At 53.1% G+C, this 27,466-nt stretch overlaps 3 protein-coding genes across 3 annotated transcripts in view; 2 read left to right on the top strand and 1 right to left on the bottom strand.

Annotated features, from left to right (window-relative positions):
* Window positions 1-425: 425 nt before the first annotated feature.
* TEX28 (testis expressed 28) overlaps window positions 426-27,466 on the bottom strand; it is a 43,449-nt gene continuing 16,408 nt past the window's right edge. Inside the window, exons 2-5 of the mRNA XM_059051186.2 lie at window positions 12,729-12,866; window positions 12,004-12,451; window positions 6,380-7,853; window positions 426-6,276 (exon numbers count right to left, since the gene is read on the bottom strand). Of these exons, the coding sequence (XP_058907169.1) occupies window positions 12,095-12,451; window positions 12,729-12,866 (495 nt within the window). The 3' untranslated portion in view covers window positions 426-6,276; window positions 6,380-7,853; window positions 12,004-12,094. The remainder of the gene's footprint in view (window positions 6,277-6,379; window positions 7,854-12,003; window positions 12,452-12,728; window positions 12,867-27,466) is intronic.
* LOC131748835 (long-wave-sensitive opsin 1-like) lies at window positions 1,944-11,679 on the top strand. The gene is made up of 6 exons (XM_067023897.1): window positions 1,944-2,024; window positions 5,162-5,225; window positions 6,654-6,950; window positions 9,000-9,168; window positions 10,324-10,407; window positions 11,556-11,679. The coding sequence occupies exons 1-6, from the start codon at window positions 1,944-1,946 to the stop codon at window positions 11,677-11,679; spliced, it is 819 nt and encodes a 272-aa protein (XP_066879998.1).
* On the top strand, window positions 24,899-27,022 carry LOC131749008 (paraneoplastic antigen Ma6E-like). Its single transcript, XM_067023284.1, has one exon. The coding sequence runs from the start codon at window positions 24,899-24,901 to the stop codon at window positions 27,020-27,022; it is 2,124 nt and encodes a 707-aa protein (XP_066879385.1).

Below are 27,466 nucleotides of genomic sequence, written 5' to 3'. Positions count from 1 at the left end.
ACTTTTGCCATTTTAATTTTGTTCTGCAGGAACATACATTCACCATGGATGTGCTGTCGCTGACAGTGTCATGGGAAATATAAATATATTTTAAACTTGTATTTGCACCACACACTTCAACTCAATCATTTCTAGATGTACAGTTCAGCAGTGTTACACTTTGTGCAGCCAGGCTCCAGAAAATTGTCATCAGGCAAAACTGAAACTCGGTCTCCATGAAACATTAACTCTACATGTCCCTTACCCCAGCCCCTGGCCCCTACCCCCCTACTTTCTCTGTCCTTTTGTAACTGGCTTTGGAGAATCTCTCTCTTTGAAGGCTCTTTCTATTCCAAAATAGTTTAATTACAGCAGAAATTCTGTACAGTTTAAGACTTGGCTCTGAACTGGATTATAACTATGGATCAGACTGGAAATAAAACACATTTTTCCAAGCAAAAAGAAGAAAAATAAAATTTAAAACACAAGGAAGAAGAAACAAAGAAAAAGCAACAAAAGCCCAACAGGTTTTTCTAGAGTAAAATTTCATAATATTGTAAACGAACAAGACTGTGTTTCTTCTCAGTGGTGATCGTACGGCAACCACAGCAAGTAGAATTGGGGGGCAGAGAGGCACGACTTTTAATCCACTCAAATTTCGGATATTTGCACCAAACGTTCTAAGCTCTGGCGGGGGGAGCTGCAAAGGTGTGGGCATTACTGGTGAAGATGATACAAAACAGTCATAGTCCTGCGGAAAATCATCTGAAGCCTTGTGGGGAGGAGAAACAGAACAGAGGCAGTCCTTGTGGGCAGCTTTGAAGCTAGGGCTTCAAGGTCTTCATAGATACAGAGCCCTTCAGATTTTCTACTTCTTCTCAGGCTCATTTGGTGACTTTGTGTTTCTCTAGGAGCTTGTCCATTTCATCCAGATGGTCACATTGATTTGAATCGAGTGATCAGCACGACCGTCCTCTTCGGAATAACTTGGGTTGAGGTGCCGGCTCCTCCCCTTTCCTCACATTGGACATTTATGCTTGGATTCCTGACACACACCCTCCCTCCACCAGCCACACCCCATTGCCCTGACTTCTGGGCTGCAGACAACTCCATCCCTCTAGTTGCTCAGTTCCCAAGCTATCCCCCAATCCACACCGTTGCCAGCCCTGGGGCCCCTCCCTGCTGGGAGCCTTTAGGCTTTTTCACCTGGATGCCCAAAGGGCCTGCCACACCGATAGCACCGCTTCCTCCCTGGCCCCCACCACTCTCAAAACAGCACCCAGAGGGAGTTCGTTAGCATCTAAATCACACCGTGTCACTTTTCACTCAAAACCATAAAGTGCTCTCCATTTCATGCACAGTGAAAGGTAATGCTGAAAGCGGCCTCCGGGACACACAGTCTCTGGCCCTCGTCCCCTCTCTGACCTTCCCTTTCTTAGTCTCCACTGGCTCACTCTGCTTCAGCTCCCCTGGTCTCCTTACTGTTCCTCTAACACGCCAGGCACGCTCCTGCCCCAGGGCCTTTGCACTACTTGCTGGGCCCTCTCCTGGGATGCCCTCCTCAGTTCTCCGCATGGCTCCCTCCCTCCTTTGAGTCTTTGCTCACATGTCCCTTTCTCGGAGAGGCCCACCAGGCTGCCCTATGAAAATGGGCATCCATTCCCTCCCCGACCTCCACAACCCGTTCTCTTTCTCCCATTCTCCATCCTACTTATCACAGCTTATTTATTATGTCTAGCATTCATGTTGTATTCTCCCCGCCCCCAACTAGAATGGCAGCTGCAAGAAGGCAGGGATCTCCATTCGTTTGTTCACCTGGAGTCTAGAACACGGCCTGGCCACGATAGGTGCTTGCTGGGTCGCTGCGGAACGAATTGCTAGAACTTTTCAAGGATGACCTCATTCAAGCTTTACAGCAAGTAAACGTTATCCCCATCTTCCCGACGACGACACACACCCCAGAGATGGTGGCTGACTTGCTCAAGGTCACAGAGGGCGGCAGGGGCAGCGCTTCGGGAGGCCCGCAGCAGGTGGACGGGGTGAAAGTGTGGGCCTGAGGTGAGTGTCTGCAGACTGGACTGAGGAGGACCTCTCGGCCAGTTTGGGGGATCAGCCACCCGGACGGGTGAGGAAAATCTGATGCTTGGCGGGCCCACCACAGGAACGGGGAGACAGCCCACCCCTTGTCTTTGGACTTCCTATCTGTGGTGCCTGTTTACAGATCTCTGAGGAGCTTAAGCTGGGAGAACTTTCCCAACAGAAACCAAAAGGGAAATGGAGTCATATTTGACCACATAAAAATGAAAATTCAATGTATATAAATCTTTTCCAAACACAAACTCAAAGGCAATGGATGATCCTTGAAAATACTGTGCTAAGTGAGATAAGCCAGACACAAAGGACAGATACTGTATGACTCCACTTGGATGAGCTGCTTAGAGTCAGTCAGATTCCTAGAGACAGAAAGTAGGATGGGCTGGGGGAGGGGGCACGGGCTGGGGGAGGGGGAGGGGGGCACGGGCTGGGGGAGGGGGAGGGGGGCTAGTGTCTAATGGGGACAGAGTTTCCGTCGGGGAAGATGAACAGTTCTAGAGATGGACGGTGGGGGTGGCTGCACAGCAACCTGAAGGTACTTAATGCCGCCCAGCTGGGCGCTGAGAAATGGTCCACGGGGTAAACTTGATGCTATGTGTATCTTGTCACATTGAAATAAAAAGGTCAAAGGCAAATGGCCAAAGGATTCCTTGCCTGTAGCTGTAGCAGCCACCGGCTAGTAAAGACAAAGCCCCTGGTCTACTGGCCAGAGCCAAGAGCCGAATCAAGGTGACAGTCAGCTCCCAGGGATCCTAATCAGCGCCCCCATGTCGAGTCACTTGGAGTAGCTGGATTAGAGACAAGGCTGACATCTCACCTTCCAGCCTGGCCAGGGGGCCCCAGCTGGGGCGAGGGCGGTGACCCAGGGCCAAGCGGAGGGCCTGGCCTTTGCCCGGGGGGCCGTTTCCTGAGGCGCGCTAGCCTCCGGGCTTGGCCCTTTCTCCCTCCTCCCCCTCCTAGTTCTCCTCCCGCTCCTCACTCACATTTTGGCCCCACCTACTTTTCCTCATCTCCCTCTCGAGAGCCCCTTCCTTTTTCTCCCCCCTTTGCCAGAGGGCCGGACCCCGGACCCGGACCCCAGGTGCCAGGGGACTTTCCAGGGCAGTAATCTGCTTTTGGCCAAAACTGGACTTGATTTTCTGTTAGCCCTCATCATCAATTAGCACCCCACTCTGCAGACGGTCCGGGGGGGGGGCCCGGGACTCACTGCCGTCGCCACCTCCTCCCACCTTTGCCCGGGGTCTTGGGGCAGCGCTGCCGCTGAGCTCAGTCATTGGTGCCATGCTGGACAGGGACAGGCTGGGCAAGTGGTGGGCCAGCTCCGGCTGGAGGCTTCACGAAGGGCTTCCAAAGGGCCCGCGGCAGCCCCGTGAGGCAGGGGGGTCGGCAAGAGCAGGCGGGATGGGTCGTCTCCCTTTACACAGGTGAACCTGGCCTGAGAGGGAAGGCTCGCCCCACCCAAGGCCACCTGGCCAGCCTGTGGGACCAGGTTGAGCGGGTGATCTCAGAGGGGGCCCACCTCCGGCTCTCACATTCTCAGATGCACTGATTCTTTGACTCTGGTGGGGTGGGGGGACAGGCAGAGCCCCCGGGGATCCAGGAAGAGGGAAAAGCATGGCCTTGGAAGTCAGAAGAACCTGGGGTTGACTTCTAGGCATCTGACCTTGCGACATCAAGTGCCATCAAACATGCTATGTTCGCACTGTGAGCCCCTCCAAACCCCTTTCAGTTCTTTAGGTTACGTACCCAGAAGGAGAACTGCTGAATCACGTGGTAATTCTATTTTTCAATCTTTGGAATCGCCAAACTGTTTTCCGCAGTGGCTGCGCCATCACCATCTAATTTTAGAAGAGTTTCATCACCACCAAAGGCATCCCCGTCCCCGCTGGCAGTCACTCTCCGTCGCCCCCGACCCCAGCCCCTCGCACCACCAATCTGCTTCTGTTTCTGTGGATTGATCTATTCTGGACATTTCATAGAAACGGAATCACACAGTATGAGGTCTTTTGTGTCTGGTTCCTCACGCTTAGCATCACGTTTTCAAGATTCACTCATGTTAGAACATGTGTCAGAATTGTATGCCTTGTTATGGCTGAGTAATATTCCATCGTACGGACAGACGACATTTTGTTTATCCATTCAGCTGTCGACTCACTTTTGGACCGTTTCTACCTCTTGACCTTTTGTGAATAATGCTGCTCTGAGCATTCCCATTCGCCTTCTTGTGTGGAAACACGCAAGCCTGCAGGATTGGGCAACTAGCAGGGAAGCGGTGCCAGCAGCCAGACCGCAGTGAGCCAAAAGGGACCGTGGAGGCAGCCTGCCTGGAACACTCTGTCGAGAGCCTTGCTTTTGAAGGCAAGTCGAGAGGGAGGCTGTAGTCACGGGCAGGCCAAGGAAAGGCTGCCAACTCAGGGGAGGGAGAGTTGAGGTGGGGTCTGAGGGCGTCTGGGCCCCCTCAGCTGCTGGGAGGGCCTGGCCGAGCTCCCTGGTGACGGAACGAGCTGCAGCTCACGGGGAGCAAGGTGGTGGGGTGAGGGGGAAGCAAGATGCGTGGCAGAGTCGCTCCCACCCCAGGCCTGTCCATCCCTTCCCGGGGAAGGAGCCCCACTGGCACACACCGAGATGGCCTGACCCACGGGGAGGCTCCAGTTCCAGGCCTCGGCCCCGCGAAGTCACTTGGGGTGCAGCCGCTGGGAAAGGTGGGTCTGGGCTTCGGGCTGCAAAGCCTGACACGTGTGCCTGCCCGGCCTAGGAGCAGGCGCTGGACGGTAGAAGGGAAGAGAGGACAGGGAAACCGCGGCGAGGGCCCACGGCAGCCTCCACGGCCACCCTGGCTCTGAGGCTGGCTCCCAGCAAATCCCTCTGAGCTGCCCTCGTGGGCTCGCCTGAGGAGCCAGGAGGCCCAGGGGTGGGGAAGTAGGAGGTCTAAGTCCCAGGCCCGATGAAGAGATCAGGTGGTAAAAGGTCTGGGAGCTTTTAAGGTGAAGAGGCCTGGGCTGATCCCGCAGGCTGGTATAAAGCAGCGTGACGGCCGGGCAGCGCCAGGGCTGGCAGGCATCGGGGGCAGGGCTTTCCGGAGCCACAGACCAGCTTTGAGGACAGCATCCAGGGGAGCGTCTTCACCTACACCAACAGCAACTCCACCAGAGGTGAGCGAGTAGGTGCCAGGGCTGGGTCACGCTGGCTGGAACGGCCCTCCAGGGACACAGGCCCCAGTGGCCTTCTCTCTTAGCCTTTATGATAACATGAATGGGGGGGGGTCCTCTTTGAATATAAAAGGACACCGTAATATCGAACACGCATTTTCAAACCACATGGGCTTCCCAGACCCTTTGAGAATTCCTGTCCCAGGAAAGTTCATGAACTCTTCCCGTGTGGCCCCAGACTGCTAGTGAGCGCTCAGCCCTGAGCTCCCAGGGAGGGAACTGGGCCTGACTCATCTTTGCATCTCCCAAAGCCAAATGGAGACCACCAGCAGGAGTGAGAGGCTGGGCTGGCCCGGAGGAGGGTGAGTGACTTCGAGAGCCTAAGGGTAGAAGAGACCGTGGTGGCCATCTTGTCCAAGTTCATGCCCAGAGCCCACGGCCTCTGGTGGTACATGCTAGGGAAGAGGCTAGCTCGGCTCCCGGGGCAGCTGTTCTGCTCCGAGCTGTCCCAGTAGAGGGCTTCGGCCGAAAACCCCATCGAGGCAGCCCGAGTTCTGCCCTGGGCACGCCAGCCCATCAGAGACCTGAAGACTGTAATGGCCCTCAGCCCCTGGCCCCCCTCCCCGGGCCCCTTCTGCAAACCAAAGACCTTCAGTTCCTTTAAGAATGTCTCCCTTGCTGCAGCTTCCAGAAGCCACACCAGCTCCTTGACAGCCAGAGCAGGACCAGCAACAGGGTTCCCAAGCCGAATTGGTTGAGAACCGTGAAGTTCACCTTGACCTGACTGTTTGCACCTCAGAATGTCCTCGAGGTAGACACAACAATGCTGTCCCTGGAGGCCCCTGGGGCTTCATCGATGCACAAGATTCCTTACTGTAAAATGTTTTCAGAAGTTCAAGAGTCTACCAAAGTAGAGGGGAGAGTGTAACGGCCCCCCGGGTATCCATCACTTGTCTTATTTCATCTCTAACCCCCTCCACTAACCACTCCTGCCGATTTCTGCAAGCAGATCCAAGACATCACATCATTTCCTCTGTAGATCTTCGGCAGGTACCTGTAAGAGGAAAGGACTCTTTAAAAACATAACCACAAGGTCATACTTTTAGAGGTTCCCCCTCAACCTCCGTGCAATTTATTTGTTGAAGCCCCAGACTCACCCGCTTCAGACTTTGCTGACGGCTCCCCACCCCTTCTGCCACGCCCGTTTCCATCCACTAGCTGTCGAGCTTGAGAGACCGAATGGAGGGAAGGTTGTCTGCAGACGGGCAAAGCTAGAGGTGAAGACCAGTCGCGAAGGTGAGTGCGGCGGGTGGAAGGCAGGAGGGCTGAGGGGAGATTCCGATGGGGCGGGGAGGGCCGCACGGACGCAGCTGTCCAGGTGGTGGAGCTGCTGCCTAGTTCGTCTCCTCGCTCTGTGTCTCCTGCCTCCAGACCCCTTCGGCGGCCCCGATTACCACAGCGCCCCCAGATGGGTGTATCACCTCGCCGGCGCCTGGGTGGTCTCCGTGGTCATCGCCTCCATCTTCACGAACGGGCTCGTGCCGGCAGCCACCACGAAGTTCGAGAAGCTGCGCCGCCCTCTGAACTGGATCCTGGTGAACTTGGCCATCGCTAACCTAGCGGAGACGATCATCGCCGGCACCGTCAGCGCTGCGAACCAGATGTACGGCTACTTTGTGCTGGGCCGCCCCTTGTGCATCGTGGAGGGCTACACTGTCGCCCTGTGTGGTGAGCCAGCCGGGGCCTGGGCACAGGCCCGGGCACAGCCTCCCGCGCCTAAAGGAAACACTCGTGTGGCAAACTCCGCAGGTGTGCCTCCGGGGACACACAGAGCCACACAATCTCAGAGCAGTGTGGGAGGGGAGGCCTCCGAGATACCGAAACTAGATCCTACCAGCCCCATTGCTAATATCTCCGTGGGTCGTGACCCCGTTCACGTCAACTTTGGCCAGAAGTACGTGCGCCCTCCGCTCCGTGCGGTAAGGCATCCGGGATGCTGCCCGCAGGGTCCGCGCCCGGAGGGGCTCCCACCCCAGACAGTGGGCACATGACCTGGAGGAGGAGGCGATGAGGGAGCCGAACGTCGACTCAGCACGACAGGAAGGGGCACAGACAGCTGGGTTGGTCGGGTGGCCAGAGCGCGGGTGAGCAGACGGCGGGAGGCGATAGGCCCAGGACGGCGCGCTGAGCAGTGGGGAGGAGGGGACCCCACGGCAAGACCGGGAGGAGGCTGGCTGACGGCGGAGACGCTGAACGAGGGAGCGAGGGCTGAGCCGGGTAGAGCAGGGTGTGGGTCTGCACTGGGTGCCAGGCAAGGTCAGGGTGGCGGGGTTTCCCGACAAAGGCCGAGGACGCCTCAGAGGCCCTTGCACCACGTCCCCGGGACAGAACCAAGGGCTGTGGGGCTGCAGCTTGGCGTCCACCCGAGATGACGCAGAGCCCAAGGGCCACAGCACTCACCACGTGCAGCCTGTCTCCAGGCCCCCAGCCATCAAAGCAGCGAAGGCTTGCAGCTGCCTTCCCATTTTTCAAGTTTCCCGGGGCCACCCGGTCACAATGCCTGGGTCCTTAGCTCCCACGTCTAGCTTGGGTTTGTCTTGTTGCCGCCTGAAGTGATGTCTAATTCAGATTCTGAGGAGACGAATGACAGAAAGACACTAGGATTAGAGGGACACGGGAGCGGGGACCTGGTCAATGACTTGAATTACTAGTGGTGTCAGCTCCACCAACTTACTTTACCAGGGAAGGTTAGGCAGAGAAAGTCCATCCCAAGTTCCAACACTCCATGTACCTCGGTAGCTGGTGCCTGGCCCCCCCTGGGCGGCTCCTCGCTTACGTCTGTGTTGCCTTTGTAACTGCTCTCGGGTCACCAGTTTTGGGGCCACAGACACCCTCAGCCCTCTGGGGAAGCCCGTGGACCCCTTCTTAGAAGAATGTTGGCAAATCTGCACAATGAGATCCATAAGATTACAAAGGACGCCAATGATACCGAAATATAGTTATCAGAGTATTAAACGCTACTGGCATACTCCCTCATTAAAAGTATTAGTATCAACAGTATTTTTAGAAGTATACGTGACGCCATTCTTTATTAAGGTACCAAATAACTGTATCTGGCCAGACAGCCACTGAAATGTCAAAGTAGTTATGAATATAGTCATATTGGGAAATGTCTGCCACCCCTGTAAAGTGACCAAGTCACGGGCGCTGCTAATGCTACCACACTCGTAATGGAAGTAAAGAAGGCCAAGTGTCCAGTAGAGCTTAGTGGAAACAAAGCCATCATTTTTTCCCACCCCAGTTCGTGGAGCTCCGGATTCCATCCACAGACCGCTGCACGGCGGGCGGTGCTGAGAGGCCCGGGCTGAGGGGAGGCCTGCCCACCGGCAGGAGGGCACAGCTTACTGCACACGTCCCGTCTCCTTGCCCTGGGCTGGCACTGCAGCACCTCGGTGTGGCCTCAGGTGTGTACGCGGCCGTCAGGAGTTGCAATGACAGCATCACAAGGGAGGCTGGTGGCCGAGTAAAAGAGAGGTGGAAAGCGAGGTGGGCCATGACGCCAAATCAGAGAAGGCAAGGGGAGGCGGGTGCAGGCCCAATGGGGAAGCAGCCGGGAAAGCAGGGGTTAGAGAAAGAACTGATCAAGAGGCCTGCTGCTCCCCAGACCGGAAAACACTTTTCGGAGAATTAGGTTTTGCAGGTAGGTGGGGGGCGTGTCCTCTTGATCTTGAAAAGCGTTGACTCAGAGCCCTCCTCTGTCTGGCCGTCCCCCTGCACGGATCACCGGTCTCTGGTCCTTGGCCATCATTTCCTGGGAGAGATGGACGGTGGTCTGCAAGCCCTCTGGCAATGGGAGATTTGATGCCAGGTTGACCGTTGCGGGCATTGCCTTCTCCTGGATCTGGGCTGCCGTGTGGACAGCTCCACCCATCTTTGGTTGGAGCAGGTAAGGATGCCAGGGTGCCAGGAAGGCGATTAGTTTAGAACAGAGCAGGGAGGGTCAAACTTGTGATTCCCTTGGTGACCTTGGGGCAAGTCATTTCCTGTCCTTGGGCCTTCGTGGTTCCACGAGTAAAGTGAGGATGGACCTGACTCTCCCTGAGACCCCTTGGAGCGTGCACTGTCTGTGAACGTGTGAATCTGCCTGGCTGCAACGTGGAAATGGGCCCTGTGGTCTCCGGGCCTCTGGCAAGGTCTGTTTCTCCCAAACAGGAGCAGCTCATGAGAACACATAGAGAAACGCTGCCGGCTGAGGCCACGGGCACGCTTGGATTCCAGAGCCCTCCTGCCCACGCTGCCCCAGGCCTCTTTCTTGCACCTGCCGAGGGGCCCCCCTTTCCGAGGCTCCTTGGGTCGTAGGCACACCTGCGCTGTTGGTTACCAGTGTCCTTGCCAGGTGGACCCTTTGGAGGAAGGCCCGAATTTCCAAGGAAACGGCTCAGGTGTCCGAGGGGGCGGCACGGGGCAAGGCCGTTGCATTGGTAGCTTCCGCTGCAAGCTCGCGAGCATGTTGTCGTGGTGTCTGGAGAGGGCACGGTCTTTCGTTGGGAAGCTTCCGTCGCTGCGAGAAGCCAGGCTCTGTCCGTCCCCAGGCCGACAATGGCTGCGATTGTCGGACATGTGCTCACTGAATCCTCAGGGGGTTCACAGGTGTTAAGACAGGAGGGTGCCTCGCCTTCCCTTCGTAAAAAGGGGATGTGGTTGGGGTCACGAAAATGTTGTGGAACCAGACGGTGGTGATGGACGCAGGACACTGTGAGCGCACCAAACCTCCTAACTGTGTCACGGGTCTCTCACCTCAATGAAAAAAGAAGGGAAAGCGAGACCAGAGATGGACCGGGATTTACTAAAATCCTTCCGAAGGGCTTCCCTTGGGGCTGATGAAAACGTTCTGGAACTAGGCAGAGGTGGCAGTTGCACAACACCGTGAACGTACTAAATGCCTCCGCACTGTTCACTTCAAAAATGGTTGATTCATGTAATGTGAATTTCACCTCAATAAAGAAGCCCAACAACCTTCCCCAAGTCCGTGGCGCGCTGGGGCGGGCGGGGGCCCGGGTCCCTGCCCACTGCAGGATGGGCTGCCGGCCCTTCTCCCCAGGTACTGGCCCCACGGCCTAAAGACCTCGTGCGGCCCGGACGTGTTCAGCGGCAGCTCTGACCCTGGGGCGCAGTCAATTCTGCTGTCCAGCCCAATTCTTATGTTCTTTTTTTTTTTTTTTTTTTTTTTTTTTTTGTGGTACGCGGGCCTCTCACTGTTGTGGCCTCTCCCGTTGCGGAGCACAGGCTCCAGACGCGCAGGCTCAGCGGCCATGGCTCACGGGCCCAGCCGCTCCGCGGCACGTGGGATCCTCCCGGACCGGGGCACGAACCCATATCCCCTGCATCGGCAGGCGGGCTCTCAACCACTGCGCCACCAGGGAAGCCCGTCTTATGTTCTTGATTTCAGCAGTTATGGGTTCTTTTAAGAGTTTTGCTGCTCCGCGGCATGTGGGATCTTCCCGGACCGGGGCACGAACCCGCGTCCCCTGCAACGGCAGGCGGATTCTCAACCACTGCGCCACCAGGGAAGCCCCTTTTAAGAGTTTTGATGTTGCAGCAGCTGGACGTAGTCGAGAAGAGGCCCGAAATATACAGCAAACGCCTCCTCTGCTTTGTATTCGCAAAGCATTGTTCTTAACTCAGTGACGACAGGGGATACGATCTGAGAAGTGAATACGGCCCACATGCCTTTAGGGGTGGAGCAGTAAAGAGCAGAGCCCTCCTGATGCCAGAAGACTCTCTTGGCTGAAGAGATGATCGTTCTGGTGGCAAGAAATGTGAGATCAAGGTGTGGGCAGTGTTGGTTGTTTCTGAGGGAGAGTCTGTCCCAGGCCCCTTTCCTAGGTCCTGACAGGTACCCGTAACCTTTGGTGTTCCTTGGCTTCTTGACGAGTCTCCCAGTCTCTGCCTTCACCTTCTCTCTGGGTCTGATTCCAAATTCCCTTGTTTTCATGAGGACACCAGTCATTGGATTAGGGCCCACCCTACTCCAGCGTGACCTCATGATAATATGTATCTTAATCACATCTGCAGAGACTCTATTTCCAAATAAGGTCACAGTCACAGGCTCCAGGGGTCAGGACTTGAACATATCTCTGGGAACACAATTGGGCCCACAACAGTCACCGACCTCAATTCAATGACTTCGATAATCCAATACTCAGGAATAGACCATCCCCACGTGCAAGGCGCAGCTGGAGGCTTCCTCCATTCTCCTCGTAGATTGAGAGCGTGTAAGCCATCAAGGTGACACTCTGAGGAAAGCCCTGCCTGCTCTGCTCAATAACACTTTCTGTCCTGCCAGTTTCGAAACTGCATCTTGCAGCTTTTGGGGAAGAAGGTGGATGATAGCTCTGAACTCTCCAGCGTTTCCAAAACAGAGGCCTCATCTGTCTCTTCGGTGTCACCTGCCTGAGTCCGTCTGTCTCCCACTGGAAAACGTAACCAGTCCCACCCTCCGGGGCTTTGGCCACCCCGCCCCTGCCCCTTTTCTCCATCCCTGTGAAATAAATGTAGTTTCTCTTTGCCGGAAGCAACCGAGTCATAGGGGCTGCCACTGCAGCTTGGGGGCACCCGAGCCTCTGAGCGCTGGGTCGCTGGGTTGTGAGAGAGCACGTGCGGGAGAGAGGGGCGCAGCACCGTACTTTGGAGTTGCTCATCTTTTCTAAGCCTCACGTCTACAGACGGGATAGAAGGATCGCAAGAAAGGCGAGCGCGAGGCGGGCGGGCGTCCACGTACCTCTCATTGGGCTGCTGGTGATGGAAGAAGAAAGGGAGAGCCGAGAAGCAGCTGTCTGGGGAGGCGGGAGGAGCTAGCGAAGCCAGGCCCTTTAAGGCCCCTCTGGTAGAGGCTTGCAATCCCCGGAACACAGTCTCCACCTGGAGGGGAGCCAGGCCTGCCAGTCTGCGGCGGGGATGGCACGCTGCTTCTTCCACTCCTGGGCGCCCAGCGCGACGGACAGGAACGCGGCGCCCGTGCGCAGGCGCGAGTTCAGCAGAGGCACTGAGCAGGCGCGCGCGCTGGGGACCGGGACCAGGACGACGGTGGCCAGCGTGCACAGCAGACTGGCGCGGCGGCGCGGGAAGCCCCGGTGCCGGCTACGCGCGCTCTCTGTCACCTCCAGCTGGGTCGTCTGCTGCAGAGCCCCCAGCTTGGCTGCACGGCTCCTGAACGTGTCCATAACTTCCTGCAGGAGGAAGAGAGTGACGCTGTCAACCCGATCCCCCGCCACCCGGGGGTACCCGAGCCTCAGTGCGCGAGTTCCCAGATCAGCTGAGCCGGAGCCAGGGCCGGGGTTAGGGCAGCAGGAAGGGGAACACGGGTCGCTGTGGGGCACAGCTTGAGGATCTGCCTCTTCCCTCGGTTCAGGGCTGTCCGAGCGGATTCACTCATCTTCTGCTTCTCTCGCCCCCACGGCCTTCTCACTGGCCGCTTCTCACAAGGTCCCCCTGTGAGGTTCTCACCCATGTCTCCTTGGCTCTTCCGTAGGACAGATAGGCCATTCTCTCCTCGGTGCAGGCCAGATTCTGTTTGAGGCGGTAAATCTTGTCCAGGTGCCCCTGTAGGCGCTCATTCACCTGTCCTTCCAGCCGCACGTGTCTTGGGAGCAAAAGAGAAAGCAACACTCCCTGAGCGCCCGGCCCCAAGCTCGTTCTGGGGCTGAGCGGTCCTCCCTCGGGACTAGACTTGGGTTCAGAATCCACCTTCCTCCTCCTCCTCCAGGGCTGCCTCAGAACACCCCAGGTGCACGTCAGCCACACCCCCACACCGATATTCATGTATCTTTTATATATAGTCACTCTTTTGCAACGGCTTTACAAAAATAGCAATAAACTAGAAGTTGCAAAAATCGAGATCTAAACTGTCCGTGCGTGCTGTTAAATTCCATACATAGTCCCACACCAGTGTTTGGTATATGCAGTAGTTCTTCCATAAAAGTCTGCTGATTGTCGGGATGGAGCAGTCACAAAAGACCACATACTGTATGATTCCATTTATAAGAAATGTCCAGAATAGGCCAATCCATAAAGACAGAAATAAATCTGTGGTTTCCGGGGGCTGGACAGGGTAAGAGGTGGGGATTGACTGCTAGTGGGGGTGGAATTTCTTTTGGAAGCGATGACAATGTTCTCGATTGAGACTGCTCTGTGAATATGCTAAAAACACTGAACTTTACACTTCACACTTTAAATGGCTGAATTGTATGGGATGTGAATTGTAGCTCAATAAAGCTGTTTAAAACAAAAAGCAAAATTGGACTGTGGTTAACGACTGCACAACTCAGTAAATTTACTAACGATCATTGAAACAGTTAAAATGGTGTATTTTATGGCACGTAAATTATATCTCAGTAGACCTGTTAAAAAAACACAAATAAAACATCATTACCTGTTGTTTATGGCCACATATGTAAGTAGTAAAAGTCCAAAAACATGCCTGGAAAAGCTAAGTGCCTAGTGAGGACAGCGAGGTGGGCAGCAAGGGGAAAGGGGAATGTGAGAGTTTCAAGCGAATCATCTTTTAAACTTTTATTTCTTAAAAAAAAATGTTGAAGCAAATATATTAAGACTTGAGGAAGCTGGGGGTGGTCATATAACCTTCATCATGTTCTTCTCTGTTTTCCCTGGGTTTGGAATATTTCCAGACAGCAGCTTCTAGCTCTTTAGGGAAGAGCCGAGGAAGGCCTGACCCGAGCCGGGGGTGGTGAGGCTGGAGAATGGCTGGGGCCCGGGGCCCTGCGGAGAAGCACACGCACCGACAGGGAATGGGAGGTGAGCGGGTCAACTAGGTCCTACTTCAGGGACTTGACTGGCACCATGTGGAGATGGCCCCCGGGGCAGCTGAGAAGCTGAACAGGCATTTGTTGAAGCAATTAATCAAGAGCCAGTTCGTGATGGTATTTCAAGGACTATTCCATTAGTCTCTGCCTTGTTCCCTGTTGAGAAGAGATTGGTCTGACAATGTGGCCGAGGCTACCACCCACAAAGAGGGGGAGGTGGTGGGGTGTCCACCCCGAAAGCAGATTCCCCATGGCTGTCCTTCCATTTACATGAAGGATGGAGCTGCAAGGACATTCAAGATACCAACCACATCCAAGTGTATATTCATGAATATATCCTTCACAAGTATGAAGTCAATAAGTAGATTCTTCATTAATATATATTTATAAGAATGTCTGACTATACTCTTTTTTTAAAATTTTATTATTTTTTATTTATTTGGCTGTGTCGGGGCTTTGTTGCGGCACGCGGGCTTCTCTCTAGTTGCGGCACGTGGGCTCCAGGGCTCCAGAGCACGTGGGCTCTGTAGTTTGCAGCACACAGCCTCTCTAGTTGAGGCGCACGAGCACAGCAGTTGCAGCCCACGGGCTTAGTTGCTACGTGGCATGTGGGATCTTAGTTCCCTGACCAGGGCTCGAACCCACATCCCCTGCATTGAAAGGCAGATTCTCAACCACTGGACCACCAGGGAAGTCCCATGACTATACTCTTAAACACATTCTTGAAGGGATTCCTAAATAAGAAGATGTTAATTTATAAGGCTATTCCCTCCATCTTCCCTTCTCTCCGGCGCCCAGCCTCCTCACCCTCTGCAAGGCAGCAGCAGCGTCCTGGCTTGTGACGGCTGACTCTCCTCTCTCGTCCCTCCCTTGGCCAAGGACTCCTCTCTGTCCATCTCCTACAGCCGTGGAGGCAAATGCACCACTGTGGAAAATGTTCTTACAAAGACAAAATCATGGTCAGTCAACCAAAATGCCCCCCAAATCTTCCAAAGCTGTTAAGGCCACCCTCTCCAATACAAATGGTCTCAAACGTTATTGTTGTTGCAGAAGAGTATATTCTTGTTCACATCTGAGGATGGGCTTTGACAAACTGAGCTAGAACCTAACAGCCTGAGACTTGGAGGAGAAGTCTGAGATGGAGAAACAGAGGTATGAGGGGTGAGGCAGCGTGGGTCAGATGGGGTAACATGGCAGGGACAGAGCAGTTCCTCCTGAGCACATGTGCTATCACACGCATCCTTAGAACATGGAACGGGCACGTGCTGCCCTTGAAGAGTGGAGTGACAAGGCCACAGGCTAAGGAAGCCAGCAGCCCCTAGAATCTGGAAGAGGCCAGGAACAGATTGTCCCCTAGAGCTTCCACAGGGATACAGCCCTGCTGACACACTTCGCCCAAGGAAAACTGATTTCATACTGCTGAACTCCAGAACCATGAGAGAATAAATTTCTGTTGTTTACAGCCACCAAGTTTGGGATACTTTGTTAGGACAGCCACACAAAATCTCTCCAGGGTGCTACTGGCATCTAGTGTGTAGAGGCCAGGGACACTGCTAAATATCTTGCAATGCACAGGACGGCCTCCTACAACAGAGAATCATCTGGTCAAAAATGTCAGTAGTGTTGAGGTTGAGAAAATCTGGGCTATGGTGACACAATCTGGAGTTTAGGGCCACCAAGTGACGCCTGAATTTAAGAGGCTAAAGTTTCAAAGACTGACCATACCAAGTGTTGGCAAGAGTGTGGAGCAACCAGAACTCTCACACACTCCTGGTGGGAACATAAAATGGTACAACCATGTTGGAAAACAGCTTCTTTAAAAGTTGACCAGGGCTTCCCTGGTGGTGCAGTAGATAAGAATCTGCCTGCCAATGCAGGGGACACGGGTTCGAGCCCTGGTCCAGGAAGATCCCACAAGCCGAGGAGCAACTAAGCCCGTGTGCCACAACTACTGAGCCTGCGCTCTAGAGCCCGCAAGCCACAACTACTGAGCCCACGCGCCACAACTACTGAAGCCCGCTTGCCTAGAGCCTGTGCTCCGCAATAAGAGAAGCCACCACAATGAGAAGCCCATGCACCACAATGAAGAGTGGCCCCTGCTTGCCACAACTAGAGAGAGCCCACGTGCAGCAAATGAAGACCCAACACAGCCAAAAATCAGTCAATAAAATTAAAATTTTTTTAAAAAAGTTGACCATACATCTACCCTATTATCCAGCAATTCCACATATGAAAGCATATGTTCACAAAAAGATGCATAGAACAATGTTCATAGCAGCTCTATTCATAAGAGCCCCAACTGGCAGCAGATGAATGGGTAATGCACTGCATTCACACCACAGAGCACTGCTGAGCAAGAAGGAATGAATTGTTCCTGTGTGCAACGTGGATGAATCTCAAAATCATTACACTGGGTGAAAGAAGTAAGACACAAAGGCCTATATAACATACGCTTCCATTTACATGAAATGTCCCAGTATAGACAAATCCAGGGAGACAGAAAACAGATTGGTGGTTACCAGGGGCTGAGGGAAGGCGAATGGGGAGTGGCGGGGTCTCCTTCTAGAGTGATGAAAACGTTCTGGAACTAGATAGGGTGGTGGTTGCACAGCACTGTGAATGCACTAAATGCCACTGTAGACTTTAAAATGAATAATTTTATGTTTTGTGAATTGTCTCAATTGAAAAAATAAAAAGCCCTTTTGAAAGCAAACAGATATAACGTGTAGGAAGTGTCACAGAACTTTTCATTTTGAAACCTCAGTTTGTGACGCACCAGAGGAGACATGACAATTGCAGGGGCCTGAGTAGTGACCACACATTTGTGGGCACTGGGTGACACTTCATTGAGCTGAAACCCTGTTTCCCTGTCTGTAAAGTGGGCGTTGATGCTACAGGTGATCAGTGCTACACACTCCCTGTCGTCACTGTTACGACATCGTCTTCTTCAGCTCATTCTCCATTTCTCCTGGTAAATCTGAGTCGTACACACCTGCTCTTTTGTTTCTAATGTATATTAATCAGGGTAGGCTAAATGCTGTAGCCAACGACCTGAAAATGTCTGTGGCTGAAGATGATGAAAGCTTATTTCACACCCCACCGCAGTCCAATGCTGCTGCTGGTGGTGATGTGTGAGGAGGGTGGTGGCTTAGAAGTGCACGTTTGCAGAATTCACACAGAGTCTTGCAGGGAAGTAGGTCTCGCTGCTCCCCTGCATGGTTGGCAGCTGCTGATTTGCTACGGGTTAAGAACTTACTAGAGCACAACAGTCCCACTGGCCTGGGCAGTATAGAAACATATGAGAACATTCATAACAGCCATTGAACTCTGGTCTTGCTTTATATAAATCGGACCTTGGAAATCTTATTTGGACAAAGGGGCTTTTAGGAATCCCAAGATTTCCAATTTGGTTGTAGTGTCCTATGAAAATCACCTCCACAGATGCTGAAGAGATTGGAAAGGAAGGGCAGGGGCTGCAGAAAAGGCCACAAATGAGGAGGAATTCCACAGTGAATGGACTGCTCCAGCTCCCGAGGTTACTGCTCCTCAACCTGAGGCCACAGACGGTGCCAAAGGTGCTCAGGAGCCCCCAGTGCCCGTTCTGCCACACCCTGCTGAGGACTGACTGGGCCTCAGGCCTCTGCTGGAGTCAGGGCTGCAGCCCCCAATGCTCAGGGCTCTGAACGAATTCACATGTTGACCAGAGGGCAGACAGCAGAAGTAAGAACTACTACAATCCTGCAGCCTGTGGAACAAAAACCACATTCATAGAAAGAGAGACAAGATGAAAAAGCAGAGGGCTATGTACCACATGAAGGAACAAGATAAAACCCCAGAAAAACAACTAAATGAAGTGGAGATAGGCAACCTTCCAGAAAAAGAATTCAGAATAATGATAGTGAAGATGATCCAGGACCTTGGAAAAAGAATGAAGGCAAAGATCGAGAAGATGCAAGAAATGTTTAACAAAACCCTAGAAGAATTAAAGAACAAAGAAACAGAGATGAACAATACAATAACTGAAATGAAAACTACACTAGAAGGAATTCACAGCAGAATAACTGAGGCAGAAGAACGGATAAGTGACCTGGAAGACAGAATGGTGGAATTCACCGCTGCAGAACAGAATAAAGAAAAAAGAATGAAAAGAAATGAAGACAGACTAAGAGACCTCTGGGACAACATTAAACACAGCAACATTCGCATTATAGGGGTCCCAGAAGGAGAAGAGAGAGAGAAAGGACCTGAGAAAATATTTGAAGAGATTATAGTAGAAAACTTCCCTAACATGGGAAAGGAAATAGCCACCCAAGTCCAGGAAGTGCAGAAAGTCCCATACAGGATAAACCCAAGGAGAAACAGGCCGAGACACACAGTAATCAAATTGGCAAAAATTAAAGACAAAGAAAAATTACTAAAAGCAACAAGGGAAAAACGACAAATAACATACAAGGGAACTCCCATAAGGTGAACAGCTGATTCCTCAGCAGAAACTCTACAAGCCAGAAGGGAGTGGCATGATATACCTAAAGTGATGAAAGGGAAGAACCTACAACCAAGATTACTCTACCCAGCAAGGATCTCATTCAGATTCAATGGAGAAAGCAAAAGCTTTACAGACAAGCAAAAGCTAAGAGAATTCAGCACCACCAAACCAGCTCTACAACAAATGCGAAAGGAACTTCTCTAAGTGGGAAACACAAGAGAAGAAAAGGACCTACAAAACAAACCCAAAACAATTAAGAAAATGGTAATAGGAACATACATATCGATAATTACCTTAAACGTGAATGGATTAAATGCTCCAACCAAAAGACACAGGCTCGCTGAATGAATACAAAAACAAGACCCACATATATGCTGTCTACAAGAGACCCACTTCACACCTAGGGACACATACAGACTGAAAGTGAGGGGATGGCAAAAGATATTCCATGTAAATGGAAATGAAAAGAAAGCTGGAGTAGCAATAGTGGGAGACTTTAATACCTCACAACCAATGGACAGGTCATCTAAACAGAAAATTAATAAGGAAACACAAGCTTTAAATAACACAATAGACCACATAGATTTAATTGATATTTATAGGACATTCCATCCAAAAACAGCAGATTACACTTTCTTCTAAAGTGTGCACAGAACATTCTCCAGGAGAGGTCACAACTTGGGTCAAGAATCAAGCCTCAGTAAATTTAAGAAGATTGAAATCTGAGGTGGATAGACCTGGAGTCTGTCATACAGAGTGAAGTAAGCCAGAAGGAGAAAAACAAATACCGTATGCTAACACATATATATGGAATCTAAAAAAAAAATGTCATGAAGAGACTAGGGGTAGGACGGGAATAAAAGACAGACCTACTAGAGCATGGACATGAGGACGCGGGGAGGGGGAAGGGTAAGCTGTGATGAAGCGAGAGAGTGGCATGGACATATATACACTACCAAATGTAAACTAGATAGCTAGTGGGAAGCAGCCGCATAGCACAGGGAGATCAGCTCGGTGCTTTGTGACCACCTAGAGGACTGGGATAGGGAGGGTGGGAGGGAGATGCAAGAGGGAGGAGACATGGGGATATATGTATATGTATAACTGATTCACTTTGTTGTAAAGCAGAAACTAACACACCATTGTAAAACAGTTACACTCCAATAAAGATGTTTAAAAAATAAAGAAAATTGAAATCATATCAAGCATCTTTTCTGACCACAACACTATGAGATTAGAAATCAATTACAGGGAAAAAAACCGTAAAAAACACAAACACGTGGAGGCTAAATAATATGTTACTAAATAACCAAGAGATCACTGAAGAAATCAAAGAGGAAATCAAAAGATATCTAGAGACAAATGACAATGAAAACACAACGATCCAAAACGTTGTAATGCAGCAAAAGCAGTTCTAAGAAGGAAGTTTATGGCAATACAAGCCTACCTCAAGAAACAAGAAAAATCTCAAATAAACAATCTAACCTTACACCTAAAGGAACTAGAGAAAGAAGAACAAACAAAACCCAAAGTTCGCAGAAGGAAAGAAATCATAAAGATCAGAGCAGAAGTAAATGAAATAGAAACAAAGAAAACAGTAGCAAAGATCAATAAAAATAAAAGCTGGTTCTTTGAGAAGATAAACAAAATTGATAAACCATTAGCCAGACTCATCAAGAAAAAGAGGGAGAAGACTCAAATGAATAAAATTAGAAATGAAAAAGGAGAAGTTACAACAGACACCACAGAAATACAAAGCATCCTAAGAGACTACTACAAGCAACTCTATGCTGGAAGAAATGGACAAATTCTTAGAAAGGTATAACCTTCCAAGACTGAACCAGGAAGAAATAGAAAATATGAACACACCAATCACAAGTAATGAAATTGAAACTGTGATTAAAAATCTTCCAACAGGGCTTCCCTGGTGACGAAGTGGTTGAGAGTCCGCCTGCCGATGCAGGGGACACGGGTTCGTGCCCCAGTCTGGAAAGATCCCACATGCCGCGGAGCGGCTGGGCCCGTGAGCCATGGCCGCTGAGCCTGCGCGTCCGGAGCCTGTGCTCCACAACGGGAGAGGCCACAACAGTGAGAGGCCCACGTACCGCAAAAAAAAAAAAAAAAAAAAAAAACCCTAAAAGTAAGGCCTGACACTATAAAACTCTTAGAGGAAAACATAGGAAGAATACACTTTGACATAAATCACAGCAAGATCTTTTTTGATCCACCTCCTAGAGTAATGGAAATAAAAACAAAAATAAACAAATGGGACCTAATGAAATTTAAATGCATTTGCAAAGTAAAGGAAACTACAAACAAGACAAAAAGACAACGCTCAGAATGGGAGAAAATATTTGCAAATGAATCAATGGACAAATGATTTATCTCCAAAATATATAAACAGCTCATGCAGCTCAATATTAAAAAAACAAACACCCCAATCCAAAAATGGGCAGAAGTCCTAAATAGACATTTCTCCAAAGAAGATATACAGATTGCCAACAAACACTTGAAAGAATGCTCAACATCACTAATCATTAGAGAAACGCAAAACAAAACTGGAATGAGGTATCACCTCACACCAGTCAGAATGGCCATCATCAAAAAAATCTACAAACAATAAATGCTGGGGAGGGTGTGGAGCAAAGGGAACCCTCTTGCACTGTTGGTGGAAATGTAAATTGATACAGCCACTATGGAGAACAGTATGGAGGTTCCTTAAAAAAACAAAAATAGAGCTACCACACAACCCAGCAATCCCACTACTGGGCATATACCCTGAAAAGACCATAATTCAAAAAGACACATGTACCGCAGTGTTCATTGTAGCACTATTTACAATAGCCAGGACATGGAAAAAACCTGTGTCCATTGACAGACGAATGGATAAAGAAGATGTGCTACATATATACAATGGAATATTACTCAGCCATAAAAAGAAATGAAATTGGGTCATTTGTAGAGACGTGGGTGGATCTAGAAACTGTCACACAGAGTGAAGGAAGTCAGGAAGAGAAAAACAAATATCATATATTAACGCATATATGTGGAACCTAGAAAAATGGTACACATGAACCGGTTTGCAGGGCAGAAATTGAGACACAGATGTAGAGCACAAACGTATGGACACCAACGTGGGAAAGTGTTGGGGGCGGGGTGGTGGTGCTGGGACGAAATGGGAGATTGGGATTGACATATATACACTAATGTGTATAAAATGGATAACTAATAAGAACCTGCTGTATAAAAAATACATAAAATAATTTTTTTTAAAAAAGAGAAAGAAAAAAGAATAGCTTTATGACATTAACAATCACAGTAGCCACCCACCTGTAAAGACAGATTGACCCGTGTGCCCCCATGGGCTCTGCATCGCCAAGTTTGCTCCTCCAACTCCGCAGCCTTGCAGGGAGGCCTTCCTATTGGTGGAAGGTCAGTGGGCGTGTCTTTTGCTTCCGGAGGCGCCAAGCCTTGGGACCTCAGGCCCTCAGTGCGCCTGCCTACTGCTGCTTCCTTCGCAAAGCGCCTCCTCACGTGCTCTTCTGATCCAACGACTTTCTGTGGAAAGAGACGTCTAGAACGTTCTCCCTCACCTTCCTGGGACTTCCGGGAGCACCCGGAAACGGATTTGGCGTTCGCACAGAGTGCCCGGGACGGTCGGCTGCTCAGTTGCTGGCTGCAGTGCCCAGACGAGCTAGCTCTTCAGCCCGTCCTGAGTGGGACTCTGGAGTCATCCACAGAGTCAGAGCAAGTCAGGAGCCAGGCGGGGGCTTTGCCGGGGGCAGGACTCCGCAGGTACCCCGGGGGGGCCGTGGGAAGGAGTGGAGTTGGGGGGAGGGCTACGGGCTGCCCGATTGGGAGTGGGGGAGGGGCGGCTGAGGGCAGCGGGCCGAAGGGGTGCTGAGGGAAGGGTCCCGCAGTGTGCGGGTCCGAGGGGAGGACCGCTGTCTGCCGGGGTGGCTGGTGGGGGCCGTTCTGGAGTCGGGGTGCAGAGGGTGGGGCTAATGGCTAAGCGTGGGGGCGGCGCGGGGCGGAGGGCTTCCTGCCGGGCGGGTGGGGCCGGCTTTGGGGGCCAGAGGAGAGGACGACTGGCTGTGGGGGTGGGGAGGACGGGACGCTCCCACCCCCACGGGCTGAGATGGGAGGGGAGGACTAAGGGCCGCTGTGTGTGGCGGGAGGAAGGAGGAGCTGCTCCTGGCTGAGGCGGGGGTCGATGGGGAGGACTCCCGGCCCCGGGTACAGTAGGCGTTAGGGGAGCTCCCGCCGCGTCCGGGGGTGGGGGGGGACGCTCGTGACAGGAAGGGGGCTCTGGCTCCCGGGTGGGCGGGGGCACGAGGGGTGGGCTCTGCATCTGGGGTGCGAGAGGCGAGAGCCACTGGTGCTGAGGGAGCTCGGGGGAGGACTCCTCGGTGTGGGCAGCTGAGAGAGCAGTCTGACCTCTACGCATGGGGGGGCGCCCGGCTTCCAGGGCCCAGAGCGGAGCGCCACCAGCTGTTGGCTGGGGGGGGGTATGGGGGAATGTAGGGGGGGTGCAGGGAGGAGCACCTGGCCACGAGGGGCGTGTAAGTCACGCTGAGAGAGGGAGGCGCTGGGTCTGCTGTGATCTGGTGGAGGCTGTTGGCCATGGCAGATGGATGTGTGGGAGTCCAGGGAGGGGCTCTGGCCCACTGCATGAGGCATCGAGAAGCTCCAGGTCGCCTCTGTCCGGGTGGCACAGGAATTGCAGAAGTGGGTGGGCGGGGCAAGGCCCTGGGCTCCACACAGAGTAAACAGATTCTTTTTTTTTTTTTTTTTTTTTGCGGTATTCGGGCCTCTCACTGTTGTGGCCTCTCCCATTGCGGAGCACAGGCTCCGGATGCGCAGGCGCAGCGGCCACGGCTCACGAGCTTAGTTGCTCCGCGGCATGTGGGATCTTCCCGGACCAAGGCACGAACCCGTGTCTCCTGCATCGGCAGGTGGATTCTCAACCACTGCGCCACCAGGGAAGCCCAGTAAACAGATTCTTTACGAGGGTGCTTTGCACATTCACCCGGACACGCCATACCAGAGTTGTAAAAAAGTCTCCATAAATTTAACAGTATTGCAATTTTACATGATAAGTTTTCTCATCACGGGGGAATTTTATTTGATGGTACTAATGATAATATATCTTCAAATATTGGGAAACCCATGGATCAAAGAAAAAAATTACAGAGGAACGTAGAAAATATTTCAAAATGAATAATAAAAAACCACAACATACCAAAATTAGTGGGAGGCAGCAAAAAGCGACAGGAGGAAACTGTATTCCTCTAAATCCTTCGTTACAAAAGAGTCAGGACATAAAATCAGTGAGCTAACAGTCCATTTAGAGTTGCTAGAGAAAGAGCAAAGGAAACATAAAATGAAGTAAAAAGAGAGCTAAGACAAGAAATCAGTGATGGAAAACAAATTATGGACACGATGAACAGAGCCATGCTCTTCGTTCAAAAGAGCAAGGAAACTGAGAAAGTCCTCGAACGATGAATCAAGAAAAATAGACAAAACGCTAATCACCAATATCCGGAATGAAACAGGGCTAATGTTACAGATCAGATGTACATTAAAAAAGAGTATATAGGGATATTATGGAAATGTTTATGCTAAAAAATTGGAAGACTTAAAAAATTCCTTGGGAAAAAGGCAGGTTCCTAAAATTGATGCCAGCAATGTAGAAAAGGTGATGAGCCTTCTATCTATCTATTTTTTAAAAATATTTTATTCTATTTTATTACTGTTTCTTGTGTCATATACAACAAGTGCTCTTTTATTATTTTTTTAAAAATATATTTTTACTTTTGGATGCATTGGGTCTTCATAGCTGCCCACAGACTTTCTCTCGTTGCGGCGAGCGGGGGCTACTCTTCGTTGAGGTGCACGGGCCTCTCATTACGGTGGCTTCTCTTGTTGGGGAGCACAGGCTCCAGGCATGTGGGCTTCAGTGGTTGTGTCACGTGGGCTCAGTAGTTATGGCTCGTGGGCTCTAGAGCGCTGGGTCAGTGGTTGTGGCACGTGGGGTTAGTTGCTCCGTGGCAAGTGGGATCTTCCCGGACCAGGAATCGAACCCATGTCCCCTGCACTGGCAGGTGGATTCTTAACCACTGCGCCACCAGGGAAGTCCCTAGCCTTCCACTGTGTAAGAAAATTTAATTTATCAAAACAGTTTCCTAAAGTAAAACAAACAAAACAGGGCCGGGAGGTGCTCCAGGCTGCTGCTGTGAGCGGCTGTAGGGTGGGCTGTGTGGCACAAACATGATTCTCTCCTCTTTGCACCCTCAGGCCGATTCCCACACTTCAGCAGTCTGTGCACACCTGTTGGATCGCTTCCCCCCACCCTCAGGTCCTCGGCGATGGCGATGGCTCTGGCGATACTGCGGGACTGGTGCAGGTCGATGGGCGTGAACGCTCAGCGATCTCTGCTCATCCTGGGCATCCCAGACGACGGCGAAGACCAGGAATTCCAGGAGGCTGTGCAGGCTGCCCTGCGTTCCCTGGGCAGGTACCGAGTGCTGCGCAAGGGCTACAGAAAGGAGCTGGGGTCGAGGGTTGCCCTGGTCGAGTTTGCTGAGTATATAAATCGAAGCTTGATGCCCCGCCAAATACAGGGCAACGGGGGGCCCTGGACTGTGGCCTGCCTGCCCCAGGCCCCTGATGCTGAGTCACAGGATAGACCCAGTTTCCCTGCACAGCCTCGGACACAAGCAGTGGTTGGCAGGGCAGGTGAGGCAGGAACTGCAGGTCACTCAGGAACTGCGGGTGAGGAGGAAGCTATAGGGGAGGAGGGAGCTGCAGGTATGGAGGGAGACGCAGGTGAGGGGGAAGGCTTAGGTGAGGTGGCAGCTGGAGGTGAGGAAGGAGCTGGAGTTGAGGCAGGAGCTGCAGGTGAGGCAGGAGGTGCAGGTGAGGGAGGGGCTGGAGGTGAGGCAGGGGCTGGAGGCGAGGAAGGAGCTGCAGGTGAGGAGGGAGCTGCAGGTGAGGCAGGAGGTGCAGGTGAGGGAGGGGCTGGAGGTGAGGCAGGGGCTGGAGGCGAGGAAGGAGCTGCAGGTGAGGAGGGAGCTGCAGGTGAGGCAGGAGGTGCAGGTGAGGAAGGGGCTGGAGGTGAGGCAGGGGTTGAGGGTCAAGCAGGAGCTGAAGGTGAAGCAGGAGTGTCAGACGACGAGGGAGCTGCAGGTGAAGGAAATGTTGCAGGCGAGGCAGCACTTCCGAGTATGGCAGGACCCGCGGGCGAGGCAATGACCGCGGCTGAGGAAGCAGCTGTGGAAGCGGCAGGCGCCATGGGTGAGGCGGCGCCCTGGACCCAGCAGTGGAGGCAGGCCTTGCAGGCCGTGCCAGACACCGCGGGCTCCCAGGAGCTGGGAACCTTCTCTGGGATGCAAGAGCCGGGCCACGGGGAAGAGTCCTTTGAGAGCTGGCTGGAGCAGGCCAGCGACATGCTGCACCTGTGGCGCCACGTGTCTGAGGGGGAGAGGAGGAGGAGGCTGGTGGAGAGCCTGCGCGGCCCCGCGCTGGACGTCCTGCGCGGCCTCCTGGCGGAAGATCCCGAGCTGGCCGCCCAGGACTGCCTGGCCGCGCTGGTGCAGGTGTTTGGGAACAAGGACCCCCGGGGGAGCGCTTGGTTGAAGTTCCTGACCTGTGCCCAGCGGCCCGAGGAGACTCTCTCTGCGTACGTGATGCGCCTGGAAGGCCTGCTGCAGTCGGCCCTGGAGAAGGGGGCCATCCTCCCGGCCGTGGCGGACCAGGTGCGTGCCCAGCAGGTGCTGATGTGGGCCCGGCTGAACGACACTCTCCAGAAGACGCTGAGGATGCAGCTGATGACGATTCCTCCCAGCTTTATGGGGATGCTGTGTCTCATCCAGATGACCGAGGCCTGGGAGGCCGCCCTGGCTAGCAGGGAGCTGTTCCCAGGGGAAGAAGTGGCCCGTGTGGACGTTGGAGTCCTGGCAGCAGCCGCCCAGGCCGCCCCGGCCCGTGAGGCCATCACCGCGGGCACCACTGCGGATGGCACCAAGGCCTCCCTGGCCGGTGAAGATACCTCCACCCAGGCCGCCCTTTCCAAGCAAGGTAGCGCCGAGGACCACCCGGCGCCCGAAGAGGCCAGTGAGGCAGTTGCCGGCACTGCCAAGGCTGGCGAGGCGGGCCCTGAAGACCATGGTGCCGCCAGGGCAGCCCCTGGCCCTGGGGAGACCAGCAAGGCCTCCGCGGCCACTCAGGAAGGTGGAGGAGCTCCCGGCCCTGCGGGCCTAGGTCCGGCAGGACCCACACATGCCCGCGGAGTCCCCATGCCTGGCCGGATGGGCAGTGCTTCCCCGGTGGCCCCAGGAGGTCCTGGCTGGGAGCCAGAGGGCCTCGCCCAGGCAGGAGGCCAGCAGGCCGAGGAGACCCCCGAGGAGGGGCTCCAGCATGTCCCAGAAGAGCCGGGAAATGAGGACGGGGCTGCAGAGATGAGCCCCCCGGGGTCGTCCTCGGGCCAGTAGGCTCAGCAGGCCCCGGGGCCCCCAGGCTTGGAGGCAGGGGGAGGCCAGCCCTGGCAGCCTCCTGGCCCCATGTTAGGGGCCACTCAAGGTGCCTGGGCCTCCCTCCCGAGAGGGGACCCCTGTTCGTCATCCCCTGGGCAGGCTGCTCCCTGTCCTGGCGAGCCCCAATGTGTCCCTGTAGGCCCCAGAGGGACCCAGGTGTCAAGGAACCCCCCAGCCCCCGCTCCCCTCCCCCCCAACACACACACCCTAGCCATCGCCTCCCCGCAGATCCCTGAGGTATGACATGTGCCAGCCAAGGCTCTGGTCTGTGTGGGCCAGTGTCGTGAGCTCAACGTGTGCTTTCTGGGCGTAGATGCAGGCCCAGCGCTGCTTGTTGTTGTGGAAATTTGTGTTTGTTCTCCTATGAGCAGTTCCCCCCACTCCGGCCTGGCACGGAGACCC

The sequence above is a fragment of the Kogia breviceps genome, chromosome X, assembly GCF_026419965.1.
Source record: "Kogia breviceps isolate mKogBre1 chromosome X, mKogBre1 haplotype 1, whole genome shotgun sequence".
Lineage (NCBI taxonomy): Eukaryota > Metazoa > Chordata > Mammalia > Artiodactyla > Physeteridae > Kogia > Kogia breviceps.
The sequence above is the reverse complement of the archived record's forward strand: the minus strand, read 5'-3'. Positions and strand labels throughout refer to the sequence as shown.

What these genes read in the sequence shown, in the direction of transcription:
- LOC131748835 (XM_067023897.1), top strand. Translation starts at nt 1,944, where the DNA reads ATGGTGGCTGACTTGCTCAAGGTCACAGAGGGCGGCAGGGGCAGCGCT. An exon ending in CAACAGCAACTCCACCAGAG is followed by an intron (nt 5,226 to 6,653) that starts GTGAGCGAGTAG and finishes TCCTGCCTCCAG; the next exon opens with ACCCCTTCGGCGGCCCCGAT. An exon ending in GGGGCGCAGTCAATTCTGCT is followed by an intron (nt 10,408 to 11,555) that starts GTCCAGCCCAAT and finishes TCAATAACACTT; the next exon opens with TCTGTCCTGCCAGTTTCGAA.
- LOC131749008 (XM_067023284.1), top strand. Translation starts at nt 24,899, where the DNA reads ATGGCGATGGCTCTGGCGATACTGCGGGACTGGTGCAGGTCGATGGGC.